Source organism: Channa argus, chromosome 13, assembly GCF_033026475.1.
Source record: "Channa argus isolate prfri chromosome 13, Channa argus male v1.0, whole genome shotgun sequence".
Classification (NCBI taxonomy): Eukaryota; Metazoa; Chordata; class Actinopteri; order Anabantiformes; family Channidae; genus Channa; species Channa argus.
The window spans coordinates 11,570,464-11,591,977 of NC_090209.1; the positions used below are offsets into that span (position 1 = coordinate 11,570,464).

General features: G+C 39.8%; 2 protein-coding genes and 1 pseudogene across 3 annotated transcripts; 1 reads left to right on the forward strand and 2 right to left on the reverse strand.

Annotated features, from left to right (window-relative positions):
• Positions 1 to 2,089: 2,089 nt before the first annotated feature.
• Positions 2,090 to 4,848, reverse strand: LOC137140338 (dynein axonemal assembly factor 1-like). Its single transcript, XM_067528653.1, has 2 exons — positions 3,665 to 4,848; positions 2,090 to 3,576 (listed from the first exon to the last, which is right to left on the reverse strand). The coding sequence occupies exons 1-2, from the start codon at positions 4,587 to 4,589 to the stop codon at positions 2,705 to 2,707; spliced, it is 1,797 nt and encodes a 598-aa protein (XP_067384754.1). The 5' UTR covers positions 4,590 to 4,848; the 3' UTR covers positions 2,090 to 2,704.
• On the forward strand, positions 4,846 to 7,665 carry LOC137140339 (large ribosomal subunit protein mL44-like; annotated as a pseudogene).
• Positions 7,666 to 8,554: 889 nt separating this feature from the next.
• LOC137140336 (NUAK family SNF1-like kinase 1) lies at positions 8,555 to 21,506 on the reverse strand. 2 transcript variants are annotated; one of them, XM_067528648.1, is made up of 7 exons: positions 20,863 to 21,505; positions 16,579 to 16,699; positions 15,465 to 15,616; positions 13,956 to 14,021; positions 11,806 to 11,925; positions 10,896 to 11,028; positions 8,555 to 10,759 (listed from the first exon to the last, which is right to left on the reverse strand). In XM_067528648.1, the coding sequence occupies exons 1-7, from the start codon at positions 21,136 to 21,138 to the stop codon at positions 9,582 to 9,584; spliced, it is 2,046 nt and encodes a 681-aa protein (XP_067384749.1). In that variant the 5' UTR covers positions 21,139 to 21,505; the 3' UTR covers positions 8,555 to 9,581. The 2 variants fall into 2 exon arrangements, with proteins under 2 accessions (XP_067384749.1, XP_067384751.1); XM_067528650.1 differs by lacking the exon at positions 13,956 to 14,021 and having other exon boundaries at positions 20,863 to 21,506.
• Positions 21,507 to 21,514: the final 8 nt, after the last annotated feature.

Consider the following 21,514-nt stretch of genomic DNA (forward strand, 5'->3'; position numbering starts at 1 on the left):
GCCAAGATGCTCCAGGTAGTTCAGGGAAGCACCTTGCATGGCAACCATTGTCATGATGACCTTACTTTGCCTTGGCAACCTTGTTTTGCATACATACAGCAAAAGTGGGCTTTTACTTAGCCAATTACAGAAATGTGTTGATCCAACAACTCTCGCTTTTCAATGCTTTTTTAAATTATAATAGGAACTTAGAAATAATGTACTTTTTTAAAGAATAATATGTTTAATTTTTCAAACAAACAAAAATATATTTGATATATTACCCTATCTATTTAGGGAGTAACTACAAAAATAAATGCTCATGCAGCAAACCAGTTTGTATCTACTCATCACAGAGAAAAAGAAACTAAAATTACATTATTTGTTAGAAATACATATGTGTATTTAAACCGGACTGTACAGTCCACTAGGCACTTTGCTTAGGACTAGGCACAAAACCATCTGGTTAGTTAGGGAAGAGCTAGGCACTAACTAATGGACAAAATGTTACAGTTTGCCTTAAAATCACATGATGTTATACGACTAGTTACAACAACAGCAGCTGTTTCACATTGGAACTAATCTTGGGTCTTCTGTGTAAAAGTCCTGTTTTGTGGTTGTAACGCAACTCGGGGGGGTCAAATATTTACTTTAACCCAGGCTTGGTGTACCTAATAAAATGCCATCTTCTGCACGTATTGTGCCCACATACTGTGGGTTAACTACATCAAGTGGTCACAAGATGACACTGTTGCTCAATTCTCTCTCTCTCTCTCTCTCTCTCTGTCTATATATATATATATGTGTGTGTGTGTGTGCGTGTGTGTGTGTGTGTGTGTGTGTGTGAAATTCCAGCTTTTAAATTTTTATAATTTTCCAAACAGCTTTCAAAATTTTCATTTTATCACCATATTAGTTGTTGTTTGTAGACTGATGGGAGAATTTGTGTGAGTACTTTCTAAAAAGACTGCAGTTACTGTTTGTCAGGGTCACATTCAGTGTTTTGGACTGTGAAGAAGATGCGTCAGGATTTGGGTGAACAGAAAAAACTCAAGTAACAAAATGTATTATCTATACTTTTCAGTTAGATGCCTTTGAATGTTGTTTGTAATGTACGTTGGTTGCTCTTCCTGACACAACCCTCTGCATTTATCCAGACTTGGGACTGGCACAAGAAGACACTGGCTTGTGTCCCCTTATGGTTGCATTAGACTAGCTACAGTACAGTTTTTAAATATAATAGTTCTGTTAAGCACTGCATGAAGTGAATTTGCATAATCTGTGTGTTGTGGAATTTATAATATGGAGCACTGTTTTTGGATTTAGCAATTTCTTCCATGTATGTGTCAAGCATTCTCTAAAAAGAAAAAGAAAGTCAAGGATACATTGGCACATCATGTGGGTAATAAAGAATTGTTTCATGGTAATGCCACTGTTCAATATTTGCTTGAGCTGCAGTAAGCAGCCTGCAGTAAGCAGTAAAGTCTGGCTGCTTTTGTTCTCTATACTTTTATTAACACGTGAGGGAAATAAAAGAAAAGCCTCTTCCCATAGACGACTTAGCTGTAAACCCCTTCCCCTCAGTTTGCATTAGTAGTTTTTGCAGATATTTAGAATACTTCAACATCTTTAAAGGCCTTGACCACTCAGTCCATGCCGCTTACAGAAATGGTTACCGTGATTGACAGGAAGCCAACACACAATTGAAACACTAAGCTGTTATTGACCTATAATTACCCTCCTCTGACTATTAAAGCTGTTTTAGCTTATTTTCTTTAGCTCCTCAGAGGAAGAAGCCATCATTCAGCTTTCTGCCCAGGGCTGCTCTCTTTTTAAATTTAAATTGCCATTACTGTATCATGTTAGAAAGAGGCAGGATTCTCAGACAAACCGTATTTGTCTGAGACACAATACTGTGTATTTCACACAATACTGTGAAACACAGGCAGGGTTTTTGCCAAATATTGTTATTTTTTTATAATAAATGAACAATAATTTAAGTTAATGTCATGTTTTTGTTTTGTTGCACACTGAATAGTCAGTGTTGGCTACTTTATATTTTTTCCTTTTTGCTTTACATAGAAGGTATTAAAATGGACTTGTCCAGCAATAGTTGTTGGTTCAATTCCTGGCTCCTCCATTCACGTCGAAGTGGCCAGCTGCATAGCAGCTCCCCCATCGATGTGTGAGTGTGTGAGATTGTGAGTGCGACTGGCTGAATGAGAAGCAGTGTAAATCGCTTTATAAGTGCTATATAAGTGCAGAACATTTACCATCAAGCTATTGAAACCAAAGGAAAGCAAAAGCACACCGATCAGAAATAAGATTTATTCCATTTACAAATAGCTTTATACTTCAAAACAAAGAGCCTCTGAAAATTATTTTGCATAAATACAATCCATTACATTTAACAATTTCTAATTTCAAATTTTTATTTGAAATCTTTACACAATCAGTATTTAAATATTTGCCCATAAAGTTGGAATCATTTTGTTTTCACACACATTCCTTTTTTTTTTTTTTTTTTTTGCAAAGGATAATTGTGGTTAAATTTTTGCTGTGATATTTTTTGGAAGAGATTGATCAATAAAGTTTTGAGAAGATGAATCACAATAATTTCACAAGAAGAGGTAAGAAAATTTTTATTTCAATAGTATGGGCAACCGTGAATTATGAAGCCCTGCCCTAGGATATTTTTTAGTTAACAAAAACAAATTTAAGAGCATCATTCCAGCTCCTCAATCAGGCAGCGTGGTGGAGATTGTTGTGGAGATGAGGTTTGGTTTCTCTTGGTGATTCCCACTGGTTCTAATATTAGGGGCTCAAGAACATCCGAGGCATCTTCATACACCAGTAAAGAAGAATTGTTAGAAGCTTCGCTGAGCAGTGAACTGTTGTCTGAGCTAAAAGTGAAGATAGTATCAATCTGATTCCCACTTTTGCTGCTTTCTGAAATGACCTCTATAGTGGGTTTGAACATTTGCTTAGATGCAATGACTGCAGTGAAGTCTTCTGTGTCAACATCTTCCAGATCAGGCAGGTCATCAATACACAGTGATTGATGTAAAGAAAGGTCAATGGTTTCTATGTGCTCTGTATCGTCAAGCTCTGTGACCAGTGGTCCTGGACAGTGTGCTGGTGCAACCTCATCTGCTTTAGGAGGACAAGTCCTGGCCAGTGTAGGATTTTTCTTCCCACACTGCTCACTTTTCATCTCCAATATGCATAACTGCTCTGGTTGGATTTGTGTGTTGTCCTGCTTTGTTCCTTGGACTCTTCCTAACTTCTCCGCTCCTGTCTTCTCTCCTTCACTTGCTGATTGGTTAGGATTTCCTCCTTTGTCTTCTCTCACAGGCTGCTTTATCTGGTCTGGGTCATCTCTTTCTAACCTCTCTTTCTGCGCTCTTTGACCTGGCTGCTCTGAATCTATATGTTCTCTGTTTGGTTGTTGTTCACTGGGCTCGTATGTGGTCTGACATTGCAAAAACTCTTCATGGGCATGCAGGCTTTCCTGTACAAAAGCTTGGATTTTCTCTTCTTGAAAATTCAAAATCTGGGTGTTTTCCTCAAAAGAGGTGGTAGAAACCTCAGTCTCACCTGAAATACAATTGTTTTTAGTGATGGAAATTCACATTTACACTATATGTGTACTTAAATGCATCTGTGAGAAGTTTAAACTGTTTACCTTTTTCTTGTCGCTCTCGTAGACGCTGCTGCTCTTGGGCTGTCTTTCGAATTAGTGCTATGCCATCCAAGCTATCCTGAATTTTCCTCCTTTCTCGTGTTTCCCACAGCTCCCTCTCTTTACGCTCGCCCTCTAACCCTCCTACTGCCCATGCCTCTGCACATGCCCTGTCCTTAGGAAACACGGGGCGATCATCAAGAAAGGTGAGCTGCTTGAGGCGTACAATCATGGTCTTCCTGTAGTTTGGGATTTTTTTCACTACCTCATTTCCCATTAGATTTAGCACTCGCAACTCTGGCATTGCCTCAAGTACGGGGATAATCTCAGGGTCATTTAACAGATTGTGAGCCATGTCCAGTACACTAATGGCCAGACAGTGACTCAGGTGCTCTATGTCCCCCACAGTTTCCAGCTTGTTATGGGCAATCTGCAGAGTGCTCAGCTCAGGAAGGCAAGAGATATTCTCTATGATGTGAATGTAGTTGTTGGAGACATTCAGGGTGCAGAGCCTTTTCAAATGTTCAAGGTTTTCCAGCTTGTAAATGAGATTCTGCTGAAGGAACAAACAACGTAGACCAGTCTGGGCATCCAAGTTCTCAATGCGTTGAAGCCCGTTGCTCTCTAGCCAGAGGCACTTGAGTCCTGTGTAGTCCTCTAAATTCTCAATGGTGGTGAAACCTTTGAAGTGCAGATACAAAGCGTCATTTAGCCAAGGTGTTGAGTAAAGTTTGTTCTGCTTACAATGGTCTTTCAGGAACTTCTTGGTCATTTGTGGTCCTAATTGCTTTTGGTGTTTCTCTTGAAGTTGGTTTTGCAGTTTGTCTTGAGCCCCATCTTTCATCGTGGCATCCACTCCACTGTTTACTGAATTTCTTTCGACATCTCTGCCTTCAATTTGGGTCACTTCCACCACTTTGTCTTCCATCCTGTTTTAGATTTCAGCAGTGGACATCAATTAGCAAGTCGGAGAAATGAATGAACCAATATCTGCTTTTGATATCTTAATGGGAATATGTGCATTGTCTCATCCGGTACATTCCCTCTAACTGTTAGCTCTGTTAGCTTGTTAAAGTTTGTGTTAGTATCCATAGTAACGCGTGCTCATTATGTTAGGGACCGAAGAGACGTGGCTGTATTTTGTTTTATGTTCCTCGTCGGACACTTTTGGCTGTTGCCACACAGTGTGAGTGCTTCAACATGTCGTGGGGCTACATAACGAATCATGGTGCGTTAACATGGGGAATTAATTGTCTGCGTGTTTGCAGAAACGTAACATTATCGCATATTAGAGGCAAAAAGCGATGGATGAATGCGTACACACACCTCATGGCGAGGCAGGACCTCAACCACCAAAACCACCGTAAGGCTAACGTTAGCTTACACGGGAGCTCACTGAAGAGCATTCCAAGACCGTTCATTTAGCTTTTTTTGATACAATGAAATTCTGTGTTTGCGAACTTCACGATTTAAGCCCAACAAGTAGTGTTTCTGTAGATTTAAGTGTAGGTACATAGCAACGTTTGCTGCTAATTCCAGATTTTAGAGAACCTAGGGGAATGGCTGTTTATCACTGTTTTGATGCATGAATTGAGCAAAGTCTGCAAGCACTTTTTTCTCAATGTGTGTTTTATGTTTAGCCATAAGATTTTGCCCATGAAATTCAAAGAAACATTTTTCAGAGTGTCAGCTCAAACACACAGGACGTTTTGTTTAACACCGAACTACAGCACCTGTTTGACCAAATTATCATTACTTGTGATAGTTTCCTTTCTGAGAAACTCAGGACTCAGACTCTATATTTTGTATTTATTTTAGCTCTCAATAACCTCAATGGGAATATCACGCTGAGGTCCAGGCTTTCAGCCACCGGCTCCACGATAACTCGACGAAGTTACTGAAAACTGCCTTCATCAATCCGTGTTACCTGCATGCAGAGCAACAGAGGAGACTGGGGTTAGGTGTGGACTCTGAGACCACTGCTCTTGTCTGAAAGAAAGGACCTAGTTTCCTGACTGACTGGTGCAGGATGGGCTTCCCAAACCTGCCATGTGAAGGAGAACCAGTCCCGCAGTTGTTACCTATGTAGAAAAAATCTTGGCATTGAAGACCTACCATGAGTGCAGAATTCCCTGTTCATGTTGATGTGCTTCATTCTACATTCATGGCAGTGGTTGGAGCTCTGCAGTAGAGCAGAGCAGTTAGGATTCTTCCTAAGGGTAAGAGGCTTGTTAACCAGCATAGTGAACATTCAGTGTCATGTTTCAAATGATCCTCTTTCTGTCTGAAGATTGACTCTACTTTCTCCTTTGTTTTGCTTCTCCCTAGGATTTCCTGATCACTCAATAGATAGGAATAGACCTGATCGATATATGGACAGTGGTCAAACCCTAGGAGCTCACTAAGAGAAACATTCCTCTGCCAGAGCCTCGAATTGTCAGGTCTGCAGGAGCCAATACCATCCTACCACTGTACGTCTTGTACAGGTATTCATTTTGTCAACTACAATACTTTTAAATATTTTTTAACATTTGCTTTTCTCTTTTGCGTGAATTAGAAAAAGTGGAGTCAGAGCTAACATGTTTTCTAACTCATATTACATGTCACTGCTGTTTTGAGATTCAGGTGAAATGCAGATAATTCACAATAATTGTTAAAACTGTTTTAATATCTAATCTGCCTCTTTTATTTTTCCTTGATTCTTTTCATTTGTGTGCTGATTCAGTTATAGGAAGCTTCATGCTCAGGGTCCTGGAGAGACACTTACAGCAGGTGAGGAAGAGGCAGCTTACGTGTCCCTCCAGAGAATTTATGGATGCACTGAGAATTGCAGAGCCTTTGACTTCTCCCAACAAGAGCAACATCAGCAGCCGTTAGTAAATTGAGCAAGCAGCAGTTAATGAAGTAACCAATCATACTACAGCCTGAAGACCTGACCGCGGTTGGTGCAGGAATGCTTTGTCGTCAGGTTAGTTATAAATACCTGCATCTCCATCTTTTAGAGCAAGAACAAATCATGGAAAAACTGTGACTAAACACTTGTTTTTAAATAATCTGCAGCTCATCAAGTTAAACTGGAGACTCCAGCATTTAGAAGAGGTGGACAAGGAACGAGCAAAACAAGAAATGATCCTGTACTCAGTCACTGTAGCTTTCGGGCTCTTCAACACCTGGTATTGGTTATGACGATATAGTCAGCTTATATATATGTCGTCATTATGACAGGAGAATGTATTATCCCATATTATGTGTCAAGTGTTGGCTACTTGGATTTGCATTTTATGTTTAGTCTTTTGGCTGCCGCTTTCATCCAAAGCAAGTTACAAGTGAGGTACAAGGCAGGCAAAAATCTGAGTCAAGGAGAAAACCATAAAGCTAAGAGCTATCAGCAGAAGTGTTTCTATTTCATGAGAGGTGCAATAAAGAGCAGAAAGTAGGTTGTTTTATTTTTTTTGTTTTTTAAAGATTTAAGTGCTGCACTTAGTGTCTGTGTGAAGAAGACCTGTTTCCTCACTAGACTGATTTTAATTGGTTATTTATGTATTATATTCACAGTGTAAGTAAAACTTTTTTTTAAAAAATGTATTTATATTATACTCCTCTCTCACTCTGTTCACTTTTCCCTTTTTGAATCTTCCTGTTTGATGCTTAGCATGACTTGTAAATATTTCTGTATTAGAATCTACCAGTGCAACACAATAGCATAGTTTACCAAAATAGGAAAATTAAGGTGGGATGTGAAGATGTAACATGATGAATTTTTATTGCAGAAAGAGTAAGTATGTGACTTGATCTGGCAAATAAACCATGCATATTATTTATAGTCCTGTAATTTATTGAATATATAAATAGTGCTGTTATTAGAAGTAGGAACACCTCTCACATATTTAACCTTTTCTGAAATTGTGAATGTTTTTTGGTCAGCTTTTAATTTACACTGGTTGTTTTTTATCTTAATTTCTGCCAAAAATTGTTTTATTTTTAAATAAATGAACATTAATTTAGGTTAATGTTATGTTTTTGTTGTGTTGTTCATTGAACAGTCAGTGTTGGCTACTTTGTGTTATTTAGTTTTGCTTTCTGCTTTAAAATGAAGGCATAAAGCTACTGCAACCAAAGGAAAACAAAAGTATACTGGTCAGAAATAAGATTTATTCCAACAGTTTTATACTAATAAACTGTACAAACAAAGTGGCTCTGGAAACCAGTTTACACAAATGATATACAATCCATTACCTTTAACCATTTCTAAGAGATTTTTTAGAAAGCTTCACCCATTCGGAGTTTTTAAATATTTATTTACCATTTATTTACTCTGAAATCTTGTAGCCTGCGTACAGAATGGCTGATTATCAGAAAACAAGGACCATAAACTTTTGGGAATACTAAATATACCTCTAATGGGATTTTGTGAGCTACTGGGTTGCAAAAAACACGTTTTAGTCCACTGAGGAACTTTTGATTGAGTATGAAAATAACCAAACATGGACAAATTTGTTTTTACCTGATAGATGGGCTCTGGCTACTAGACAGAGGAGAAGTTGGCGTCACAGCAAAGGGCCCACTGCTTACAGTTTTCCAGTGTGTAGTTTAACTTAGTTAATAGACACTGATCATCCTATTTAAAAAGAATGAGGAGGACAAAACATTAGAACCACTAGCTTCTTACCTTCTTCATATAAAGCAATTTTGCTTTATGTTTAATCATGTCTCATCAAAAAGACCTAAACATTAGAATAAAAGAAACATGAGGTTTAGAAGGAGTAAAAGAGGCAGTTGGTCTTTTTTTCACAATGTGTTGGCTTCATAATATTTGTAAAAACCTTTCATGCTCTTATGCCAAAAAAGGATAAATTACATGATTTATTTTCTCCAAAAACTGAAATGCTTAAACAAAATTAACAATTGTTTTATTCAGTGTGACAATTACACATTTAAATTTGCATACGTCTATGGCAATCATCACCTGTTCAAAGCAGCATTAGTGTTATCACCTGTAAAAAAAAAAAAAGCAATGTGATCCATCTGCTGTTCACAATGTCAGTCGGTGCAAAGGAGCAAACTGCACGCAGTACAATACTGTGTGGTACAAATACTATCAACAACGTGAAAAAATAGGCAATACCTTACCAAAACCCCTCCTATTAAACATGTACAGAAATGTAGATAAACATTTAACAGTTACTTTTATCTACACATTAAAATGTAGTTATACACTTCAATAACAGTAACCATTACTTGTCCCCTGGGAACCTGTCAGTGGAGACTGATGAAATACTGAATGACAATACATTAAAACCCAGGTTAAATCTCAAAGCAGAAGTTGTGTTTGTGACAAATGTTGTACACTTATAAACATTTAAATCCATCTTCCAACTACATTCTACTGAACTATAATCAATGTTTCTATGGTGCTTTGTAATGGTAAATATGATAGTGTTACCATGAAGTGTCACAGCAGTTTAGCAGAATTCATTTTCCCAATAGAGCTTTCTGTGTATGTGCTAATGATTCACATGTCCAAGATGGCATTTGTTTCACTTCTCATCACTTTTAAAAACCTGTAATGCCAACATTATCAGATTACAGCAGCCACGTTGCATCATCCAGGGTCAGCTGCACAAAAACTTGCACTAAAATTAGGAAAGGGCAGGTGAAGTTAGAGTGAGTGTTTTAGGTGTCTCGTTACTCTGTATTACCTTACATTCAGAAAACATTTATTTTGTCAAACACTTTCATTTATTGCTCGGTTCAGACAGATACTTTACACCAAGTATTGTGCATTGTATTGACGGTACAAAGCACAGTAGAGTCCACATACTCGAGCAGCAAAACATTATCAAGATTGTCACACAAAAGTTAACTTATTGGTGTTAAATCCCATTTAGAACCACAGTGACGTCTCCATCATTATCTAGGCTTATGTTGATACTGTCTTCTGTCCTTCTCTGTCTTCATCAACCACATCAGCATCAGCTCTCAGCTGCTCTAGGTCCTCCTCAGAACTGCATCCGCTTTGCTGCATCCCTTGGGAGAAAATCCTGCGTCGCGACTGGATGCTGAGATCCAGCAGGTCAAAGGAATCAGAAGAGAAGAGGCTGTCCTCGCTCACCACACTGGAGGGGCGGCTGCGGCAGCCTTCTGCACCCCCTGTGGCCTGTAGGAGCTCTCGCAAAGCTTCAGGGATTATCGAGGTGGCTGATGAGGAAGGTGAGTTGTGGTCATCAGGAAGATCCAAGCTTCGAGAAAACTTGCCGTTACGCTTTAGAATACCCTTCCTTCTTCTTACCGCCTCTGTGCGCATTGTGGGACTATCTTCTGCTGCTGGGGCACAACTGCGGTGTTTTTGAGAGCGCAAATCACCTGCATCAGTCTCTCTAACCACAGAGCCCCTTCTTTCTGAAGATGTGCTATAACCCGACTCCCCTTCATACGAGTTCTTTAGTATTCCCTTTTTGGGCATTTTGGATGAGGGCTGACTGAATGTGGACGGAGGTGGCAGACTGGTGGACAGGACATCAACACTTGTGTGAGCCTGTGTATGTGCTCGACAAGGCTGGAGAGCAGTGTTACATGGTTGGGATGATGAGTTTTCTTTAGGAGGACTGTGGAAGACTGAGTCAAAACTCCTTTGGGGTTTTAGAATACCTTTGGGTTTCTTTCTTTCAGTAGTGGAAGTGGAGGATGTTGTGGCAGAGGAGGCACCGCCACGAGTTCTTACCGCAGTCTGGGGAATTGCGTTCTCCTTACGTGATTTCCTGAGGCTTGACAGTCCTTCATGAACCCCTCCTCCTCCTCGATCACTCTTCAGAGGCAAGCTGAAGTAAAAGGGGTGGGGAGAGGGCTGAGGTTGACAGGAAGAGTTTGAGGACAGGTAACCCGGGTTGACAGACATGTTGCTTGCTGCGGCGACCTGATTCTGCCAGTCGATGTAGCGAGCCAGCAGGGGGGAGGGGCATTCCTGGTTTGACGATGAAGGGCAGTCACACACACTCTCTTCATAACCCCAGTTCACCCACCAGTGGTTAGCCACGTCCTCTATTGTAGCTCTCTCGTCCACACGCACCGTCAACAGCCAATCGATAAGAGCGCAGGCGTCTAGAGGGAAACAGTGTCAGCAGTTATTTATAGCAGCCAAGCTGACACAATGTGCTTAGCAGGACATGCAAAAACTATACACAAATACTGGATATGATATAATGTTGATAGAGGCATAGTCATCGTAAAGGTTTACCTGAACGGGGGTTGGGTCTGCGGTAGTGACCTCGGCTGATCTGCTGAGTGAGTGTTGTGTGACTGGCCCCATCAAATGGCATACTGCTGTACACCAGAGCATAGAGCAACACCCCCAGGGCCCAGCAGTCCACCTAGCACACAAAAACACAGATGATGAGGGACATGCCAGTCACATAACCTTAGTTTCTGATTATGAAGAGGGATATAATTTAATATAATTTTTAACATATTAAAATATGGAACGTATGAAATTGTCTTGATATCTAATATTTCAGATTTGGATTGTCCAGATATCCAGAATCCAGATACAGTGTGTATGTATTATAAGCTATTGTTTTACAGTTTAGCATTGAACTCCTAAGTCACATCAGTCAGGTTAAAAACGGAACAGATCTTTTTTTCTTTTTCACAGCTTTTGTGGTTTTGAACAAAATCAGTCCCACTGATAACCCACTGGATACCTGACCCACATATGTCTGCAGGGATTCAAAGCAAAATGGCCACATATTCCTCCTGGGGGTTTGCGAAGAGCAAAGCAGAACTAAAAGGAGAGTACAGATTGTTGGGTGGCCAGACACTTTAGACTAACATGATGCTAGTGTTGCAGTGTGTCTGTGGGATCTGCAAACTTGGCTTTTCTATAGAATGCACATTTTGCATGTCAGGTGCTTTGACCGTGAGCTTTATCAGCTTCTCCCAAGGAGTCGAAAAAGTCAGTAAAACTCGTTGAAAAAAAAAAACAACCAGATGTGGTAGCAGTAATACGTAATCATTTCACCAATAACAGCTTTAAACTCTGCAGCAGATTTTGAACAAACACTGTGTGAAAATAATTAGGTATCAACAACACAGTATGATCCAACCTAAAATCTAAAGTGGCTGTCTCACAAGCCAGTGTGCTGACCCACCTCTGGCCCCTGGTAGGGCAGTCCTTTTACTATCTCTGGGGCAGCATAGAGCGGACTTCCACAGTAGGTATGCAGCAAAGTTCCTCTCTGGAAATGATTGGAAAGGCCAAAATCGGCAAGCTGTAGAAGGAGAGAGAAAAAGAACATGAAATAAGACATTGATTATGACATTCTGATTATAATTTCTGAATTCCTGGCTGCTGGTTACACTGGTACTACTAACTTTTCATTGCAATCATTCTATTTCAAAATGTATTAAAAAACGTGTACCTGTTTGTTTATGCCTTTTTCAAGTGAACACAAAGAGTTTATGTGACAGTGACTCTAAGTCATTGATAACACACATAGAAACTACCTAAAACCTGTCACACTCTAAACCAGGGGTCTCCAACCATTTTCCCCTTGAAAGCTACTTTTACAAAATGGAAATGCTGTCTGGACACGGGACACTTATGAATTTGATTGGCTATACATGTAAGTTCATTCGCCGAGTGACCAATTAATTTTGACTAATCAAGTTTTGAAATTTCTGTAGTATTCATTAACCCATGGTGAGCTACTTGGAAAGTGGTTGCGAGCTATTCGACGTGTTGCAGACCCCTGCTCTGAACAGCGTCCAGTCCAGTCTGTCTGTCTTTTCCTTGTGTGGAAATCAAACAACACCGAAGACTTTGTAAGTTTAATTTGCTCATTCACTTCAACACTCGCAATCATCCTCTTGCAATACAGATTCCTTTTCACTGAGTATATAAAGCAAACCTTTGAACATGTGGCAAAAACACACTAAGCAATTCTTTGAAAGGATCCAAAAATAGACACACTGAGCCTCTGCCAAAGTAAGTGTGAGTGAGGAAAGAAGAGAGGGCCAAAAACATCAGGCTGCTAACACTCATGCACTGGAACAATCACTCACTCATGGCTGTGAGAGCCATAACCAGACATACCAAGGCTCCTCTTTATCTGAAGAGATTATTGATGTGCACAACCTGGTGTTAAAAATACTCAACACAACAGCCGTGAATACTTATGTACATGTGATTTTTTCATTTTTTTATATTTGATAAAATTGCAAAGACTTGAAACAAAGTTCTTTCACATTGTAATTATGGGGTATTAATTGTCGAATTTTGAGAAAAATAATGAATTGAATCCATTTGGAAATAAGGCCGTAACATAGCAAAATGTGGAAAAAGGTAAGCGCTGGGAATACTTGCATGGTCAACATGCCTTTTCAGAGTTCCTCCAGATGACATAATCTGAATTCCTAATGATAAAAAAAAACTCCTAGGTGATGTCATCTGGAGTAATTTTTCAGCTAGAAACACAGAAAATATTTTAATATAGTGAAGTCAGCAAGTTGGAAATCTGTGAAGTTGCCCTTTAAATAAGTGACGTGACTGTGTCTGCTAATGTCTGAAAAATAAATACTTCTGTAATGATAATAGCCAAACCAGCATAGGACAATTTAGTATTCATATATTGCTGCTGAGAGGTCTGCACATAGTGTTTTTGTTTTACAGTCAAACCGATCAGACTCATACTGAAAGCCTCTGACTGGCGCGATTGCCACTGAATTCCCTGCATTCCCCTTTAGCTGTGCACAGCTCTCATATAAGTAGAGAGATATCCAAATAAGGCAAAAAATTACCCCTGGGTACTTTTATTAGGCCTGGCACTATATTTGCAGTGGTTGAGTGAGCAGGGTTCAACAATATCTAAAAAAAACTCATTGTGGGCAGAAGGTGTTGTACATATGTTTGGAATATGCAGTTTATTAGCATTTTATTTTAGAGCTGGCAAAACAGTCAAATGCCAGTTGCACTATATGTAGCTTCAATCCAGCTCATAGATGCTAGATGCTAAATACAGCAGCAGTGGAGAAAGATTTATTCCTGATGTATCAGGTGGTGTGTCATAAGGGTGTATGGCTTTTATGTTCAAAAAAAAAAGTGCAATCGAGGGTCTTTGGATGATCCATTATAATAACACCTGATATGTTTAACATTCACGTCAACAATTACTTTGCCAGATGATGTGTCTATTTTTATCCAATGATTAATATCTTATTCTTTTCCAAAGCATGCGGAATCACATGTGACTTTGGAAAAAGTGACAAAAGACTTTGTTTGTGTGTGTTTTATCAATCTTACCTTAACATTCAAATCTTGATCTAAAAGTATGTTCTCCAGTTTGAGGTCTCGATGCACAACACCATTCTGCAAGAGAGCAGAGACATACATGAGGTCCTGCACTCCTGCGCTGCCCCCCCCTCATTCCACCCCCCTTTACAGTCAGTTGTTTTCTCTCAGCATGCAAACATTAGACTGAAAGGCCTCAAGTTTATAACCCAAACCTAACCTGTGCTGTGTGGGGATTTTGTCTTTCCTTTGCAATGTAACATTTCACTCAGATTGTGTGTGCAACATAATGAAGAGCCTTGAGAAAGGCTGATATTACAAAATGCCTACTTTAGGTTATTTCATCTGATGTGACATAATTTGATCTCCTGTGAGCAATAAGCCCCTGGGAGCCAATGAGTGTCAACAGCTATTAAGCCAGAGTACACTTTATATACAGTTTGAGGGAGGTTTAAGGAACAAGTGTGACCTCAGGCAACTTAAAATATATTCACAATTTCATTCATTCAAGTGTTTTGTAATTTTGTATGTGTGCATATAGTATCTATACATGTGTGTGCATGTTTGTGTGTGTGTGAACGTGTGTGTGTGTAATATTTATATTTGTGGGTAAGGCAGACATGACATGACATGCTGCTTGGTTGACCAGATTTTATTCTTGCTATTTTTAAATGGCTGAGTTGAAAAAAGAAGCAGCACATTACATATTTGGTGAATTATTTTCATTCTTCTCTTTAAGCCTTAAGGATCTCTCCATGTGCCCTGCATACCTCAGAGGCACATTCAATAATTCATTCATGCTGGAACATTCATGTCTATTTCGAGAGCACGAGAAGCAAAAATTCCACCTCCCTTCTTATTATGAAGCTACAGGAGCTGAATGATAATCTTTTAGTTTAAAATAAGGGTTTCACAAAGAAACCACCTTGCCAAAATAAGAATGATATGCCAAAGAAAATCTTTCTGTCATATCCAACTCAGCTGACTGTAAGGCACAGATCACCACTTCTTCTGTAATACACTTGTGTATTAATAGGATTGATGTATATCCTTGGTAATTCCTGTTTCCTGGCAAAGTTGTTGATTTTTTTGTACATTGCAATGAAAACAAGAAACAAAGAACATTGGCCGGGGCTTACAGTGATGTTGAGGGACAAAGGAAGCCCATTTATGCAGGATGTTTGTTAAATATGTCAGTGTGTGACTGCAAAAAAACAATTAAGGTTTAATGCGCTCTTAACCTAGAGAGATCTGAAAACTCAAGTCAAGTTTTTCTGCAGTATTAGGATTAGGATTTAGTGGATTTAGCAGTTCTGTATTTACTTGTGCACAGACGATTATCGCGAGATGCAATTTAGCACGTGCCTATGCTGTATGTGGTTCTCCGATTTATACTGAATTCCTGTGCTGCATTCAGGAGGGGATTATGTATTATTATTATTATTATTATTATTATTATTATTATTATTATTATTATTATTATTATTATTATATACTGTGTGTGTGTGTGTGTGTGTAAACCTTGTGGCAGTAGTGGACAGCAGATGTGATCTGTCTGAAGATGCCTCTGGCTTCTGTTTCTGGCAGTCTCCTCTTCTCCTGGATGTAATCATATAGCTCTCCTCTGCTGGCGTACTCCATCACAATCACAATCTTATCCCGGCTCTCAAACACTGCACACGACACAGGGGACATTTACAGTACAGCAGAATGCAAATGTGTTAATAGTATTAAAAGGCTGCAAGTTGGAAATTTCACGAAAACTGGTGTTGTGTTCAAACTGTCGGCTTCTTGAGTTTACTTTTTTCAGAATTTGCTGCTTCTTGTACTGCACACAGATATTTACTCTTTTTTTTAATCACTGCACATTTTTTCAAGAATCTATATAAACCAAGAAGAAAGTGGAAATTGTGTTCGCTGTCAATCACTTATACATAGAATTGTATGTAGAATTATTTTATTTTAGATTTACTTTTGTTCCATTAAATGGGTGTATTTGACAAAAGCATAAGGATAAACATGGATAAAAAAAAAATGTACAAAATCTAGAGGATGAGCCGGGTATATTATATATTTTTTACTGTCAACAAATCCAAGACCAAACTCAGCAGTGTGTCAGATGGTCACACAGTCTCTTTTTAAATACAACAATGCTGGAAAATTGTCAACAAAATACACTGTTTTATTTTTGACTAGATGGTTTCCTTTAAGCAATGTTAGTAAGACTGGAGTAAGATATGCATTTATTCATGACTGTTTACTAATTGTGATTTTGTTTAGTATTTTCAGCAGTTTCCATGCGATTTACTCAAGTAAATCATAGAAGTGCATGGTTAATAAGGAAACAACAATAAAAATAATATTTGGACAATAATAGCATTTATGGTAGCAGAAAGAAGCTATTTCAGGCTTTACAAATACTCAGTCAGATAAATTCACTGATTGTTTTTGTCTGACAATAATAAAAATATGTTTGTCCATCTTATTCCTTCTGGACATTGTTGCATCACACTCCTTTGAACACTGCTGTGTGCACTGGGTGAAATTATTGATTTTGTAAAGGAATATTACTTCACCACCCATTCGGTTGAGTGTGTGTGTGTGTGTGTGTGTGTGTGTGTTTTTGCAGTCTTACCCTCATAGAAGCGTATGATGTTGGAGTGCCTGAGCGAGGACGTGATCTCGACCTCTCTCTGGATGTGAATTCTGTCCAGGTCGTCAGTGATGCTTTCCTTGGGGATTGACTTGATTGCCACCTGAGAAGGAAGAGATAGGCTACTGCTGAGTCTATGCATATTATATGAGACTAAGGGCTTGAACCACACATGCTGAGATTGCTCTAGAGATCTAGATTGTGTGTTTACTGGCTCACTGTTAACCGTTAAAAAAAAAGTTCAACAAAACAGCTCTTTCTGGAAAGCTCATCTTCCACTGCATAAGAAAATAGCACAAGGTCATCAAGGGACATTTGTTACCATGGTAACACTAGTTGTTGTTCTTGTATTCACAAAGAAGTGGTGCCAGCAAACACAGATTCCTCAGTAATTAATTAATCTGCAAACTCACTAGTTAACTAATTGTCCCCTTCACCAGCCTCACAACAACTGAACTAATTTCCATGTGTGAGTAAACAGAAATAAAAGCAAAGCTCGTGTCACTTGCATAGGCATGCAGGAAAACAAAGACATAAAAGCATACTATTGATACTTTGACATGTATAGACAAATACATTCTTCCAGTATTAAAGGTTATTATGTGGGTTTTAAAACAGGATAGCGAGAGCAAGCCTCCTATGACCCACGCTCATACAGAGGCAGAAGGTTGACAGCTGCAATGTTCACACTCTACTTCCTTAATCCCAGGCACTTACTGCACCCTGATGTACCTCCCGACCACCAAACAATCACCAAAACAAACACCCCAACCTGAGTCCTGAACACTTTTCAAATAGAGTAACTGTTACCAAAATTGCACTAAAAACACCTAGACATTGAGAAATACTATACTTGTAATAAAGGTCAACTAAAGAGTGAGAGATGTTCTATAATGAGTTGTTGTGGAGAATGTTTTGAGGTTGATATCCTAACATAGAACAAATTATACCACTGTACAACTCAACCCGTATAATGTCTCTATGGGCAAGCAGGCCTGCCCCACGGGTCATAGCTCCCACATTCTCAGCTGCTGGAAAAAAACGCTACAAGTCATTGGAAGACACAATTCACACGCTCTATCAACCACAACAGTTATGCAACACAACACAAACACACTCCAGGGAAGTCCTGGGACTGACATGACCTTCTAAACTGATGTGGTGCTATCAGCGAAATAGAAATATTTATTTATTTCTATAATCAATTGGCATTGGCATACTGTATTAAGATATCAGAGACTCCAGACTGACATGGCATCCAGGCCGGAGGTAGTGGGTTCAGAGACTAGGCCACATATATTCAGTGGTAGTATGCTGAGTGATGCATGCTGGAGCTTGGTGCACTACTGAAGTCTACAAACTTGTATGCTTGTTAATGTTTTCTGACTCAAATAAGTGCTATCAGCAAATGTAGTATGAGCATATGTAGAAGACAGTATAAATAAACGGATGTTGTCCAGTTGACACAACAAAAAAATGAAATGAATAAAGTGTGTATTTCACCCCCACTTTGAGACTGCATCAAGTTATTTCCTCAGACTAGGAATTAAGGCCTGATCAGCAGAGCACAGAGAACAGAGACACATTCTGGGCAATGTTCCACCTTCAGAGCACTATGAGTCTTTTTTAAGAGGCACGTGTGGGGAAGAAGTGTGTGTGTGTGTTTGTGAGAAATGTCACCGTTATGCATGGAAATATGCTGTGACCTGAAATATCTTTCTCACTATCATTGTCTCATTGTTGATCCAAATAATGTTACTGCCTGTGAGGTATCAGCCAAACCTGGACACAATGTAGGAAACATAACAGACCACTTGTATGAGTCACTAGGATGTAATCAGTTATTTTTTTAAATCATGTGTGCAGAAGAACATAGCGTACAAGTTCTAATGATACAGCCGGTGTGGATGTACCTAGTGACACATGATGTTTTTCACAGCTATATCATATTATGACATCATGGTAACCACACAAAGTGGAACACTTCCAGTACTTTTCTCTCCTGCATTTCTTCTTCATGTGCATTATGTCCTGATGAGGGTTGGAGCTGGCTACTCACTGACTTCCTGTTCTATTATTTTCACAGACAGACACATCCACCTCCACATCCACTCACAAACACACAGGAACACATCCCCCAAAGCCTGAGCATCATTTAAGATCCTTGCTGCAGCTCTAAGACTTAACAGCAGGATTACACAGGCTCTGTGCCAAATGGGCCTGACCTCACCATCAAGCTACACATACACTGTGTCCTAAGCTGACACTTTCCATTACCAGGAACTTCAGCTCTGCCATATAATGATAGTGGGATGCATAAAGACAAGTATAGCAGCTATAAAATTATGTTATTCAATATAATTTGAAGAACTGTAGAAATAACTGAACTTTCCTTTTATCTCCATACATGTGTGCGGGGTCCTAAAAGCAGTTGTCCATCAATCTCGCTGTTGTATGTTGTATGTTCAGGGTCGAAGTGCCCTTGAGCAAGACACTGAACCCCAACTTAGTTGCTCCTGGTGAGTGCTGGCCAAAGGTGCAGGAGTGTGTGTGTGATTGTGAGTGCGAATGGGTGAATAAGAAGCAGTGTAAAGCACTTTGAGTGCCAATAGGTAGAAAAGCGCTACATAAGTGCAGAGCATTTAACATATCCAAAGATGGACACCATGCCTCAAAAACGCAGAAGCATATAGAACAACTGGGTAATTTTTCATGCTGGAATCCAGAAGAATGATTATTCTTTTTGGATTATGCCCCACTAAGCAACTTTTATATGAGTGAATGGGCACCTTGTTTTAATCCAGTGCTCATAACCCAGACGTTAGATTCAGGCCACTTCTTTCCCCTTGTTTCCATGACAGCAGTATCAACCTTTATATTAAATTCTCTGCAAAAAGTGAATTTTCGCTGACACATTGGACACATTTACTTAGCACAGACTAAACATTTTAGTGTACAACAAACAGTCTATTAAATGAAGATGTGACTAAATAACAGGTGCACTTTTTATTCATTCAGAATGAACCAACAAAGATGCACACACTGTATATGATGAAATGTGGCTTATGTAGCTTTTTTCCTAGTGTTAATGAGTAGCCAGGATCCCAGGCACTGTAAGCGATACAGTGGTACAGTAAGCCAGCACAACCAAGACCTACTCATCATCTTTTCCTCCATTTTCATTCTGTGCATTAGTCACATAAGATTCACCTCCTGCAATCTTTGCAGAAGGGCCACCATCACTTAACTAGGATAATCCCAAGACATCTCTCCTTTTCTTCCTCAGTTTTATTTTAAAACTCCTCCTCTACCTTCTTCTCACAGTCTAACAACAGCCCTCTGGACTTGTTTCCAAAAATAATGTCCGTTTTGTTTCAAAGAATCTCTGGTATGTGCTGGCTACTGGTTTAAGGAATTCAGCATATTCCCCTTGTCCTACAAAACCCACTTACCCTTCACACTAACACACACACACAGTGCCTAATTGTCTCTGCTCCCCCCTCTGCATATTCTTCTTACCTTCTCCTACCTTTCTTCTCTCTTTTGTTCCCTCTTCCTTCCTTTTGTTAATCACAGACAGAGGTCTCAGAATGTCCAGTCTCACTTCTATATATGCAAAAGATTATGCATCTTAATGTGTAAAAAAAAAAAAAACCGGAGGGGAATTTGAAGCTGATGTGTCTGATGGGCTCTGTCTCTGTGTGCTCATATTACACCAAAGTGAAGGATTAAATAAAGCCTCACTGCAGACATTAACCCATAATTATTCAAACAAATGTGAATAATAAAACAGCACATTCTGATTTTTATCTGGATATTCAGATGGCAAAGTCAGAAACATAGTATTTTGTTTTCTTTTTTGAGAGTGTGTGTGTGTGTGTGTGTGCAGGATCCTATTGAGGAGACCTATTGTAGTAAATGTGTCGTCTTGTTCAAGTGCTGAGTGAGTCAGACCAAAGGCATCTCAGCCTGGCAACACAGGAAATAAGAACCCCCCCCCCACACACACACACACACACACACACACACACACACACACACACTCACTGACACACACACATGCCACCCAAGAGCCTAACTCAGCCTCCAAATCAATAGACTGTTGAACACAAATGGAACAAAAGCGTGTGCAGGCTAAATTTACCCATGACTCACACTTTTCTTCACTTCATCCTGCATGTTAAACATTTAGACAGGAGCCTTGCGGCACAAAGCTGTGGGTTATAAACATTTTTTTTAAATCATATTCATCGAGACGAGACTCACCGTCTTCTGGGTCGCTCTCTCCACAGCCTTCTTGACTTTGCCGTAGGTCCCTTTTCCCAGAGTCTCCATCACCTCATAGCGATGTTTCAAGTTGTGCTTGTGTTGGTGCTTCTTCACCTCCATCGGCGCTGACGCCGTCGGAGCCTCCGCGTACATCTGCCGCTGCCCCGCGCTGCAGACACGATGGCTGCTGGATGCCGCGTCCTGCAAACAACCGGGCTCCGAGCGGTCGCTGGTGTTCATTGCGCCTCTGCTACGAGCCTCGCGTCTGCCCATCCTCTCTGCGCACCTGTCAGGAGTAGCCTGCACTGGGACTGGATCCCCAAATTACTTTGAAGTCGGAGCAAAGGCAGCGGATGCGCTTAACGTCGACCGAGAAGGTGCCCATATAGAACGAAATCAAAGCCACAGACTAGTCTAATGGATTAAAAATAAGCAAATTCAGAAAACCCATCGGATCCTTAAAAGCTACAGCTGTGTTCTCCGCTCCGTTTCCTAAAAATCACAGCAACAGGAGGGACGGGAACCACATGGTGCGCAGCGGTGGGTGGAGCATCCTCTTCCCAATGCCAGCTGTGAGCAACATCCGCGTTGGTCCCCGTTCGTGATCATGCTGGGTTTTCCGACGGCTCATACTTCACCGGATTAACAG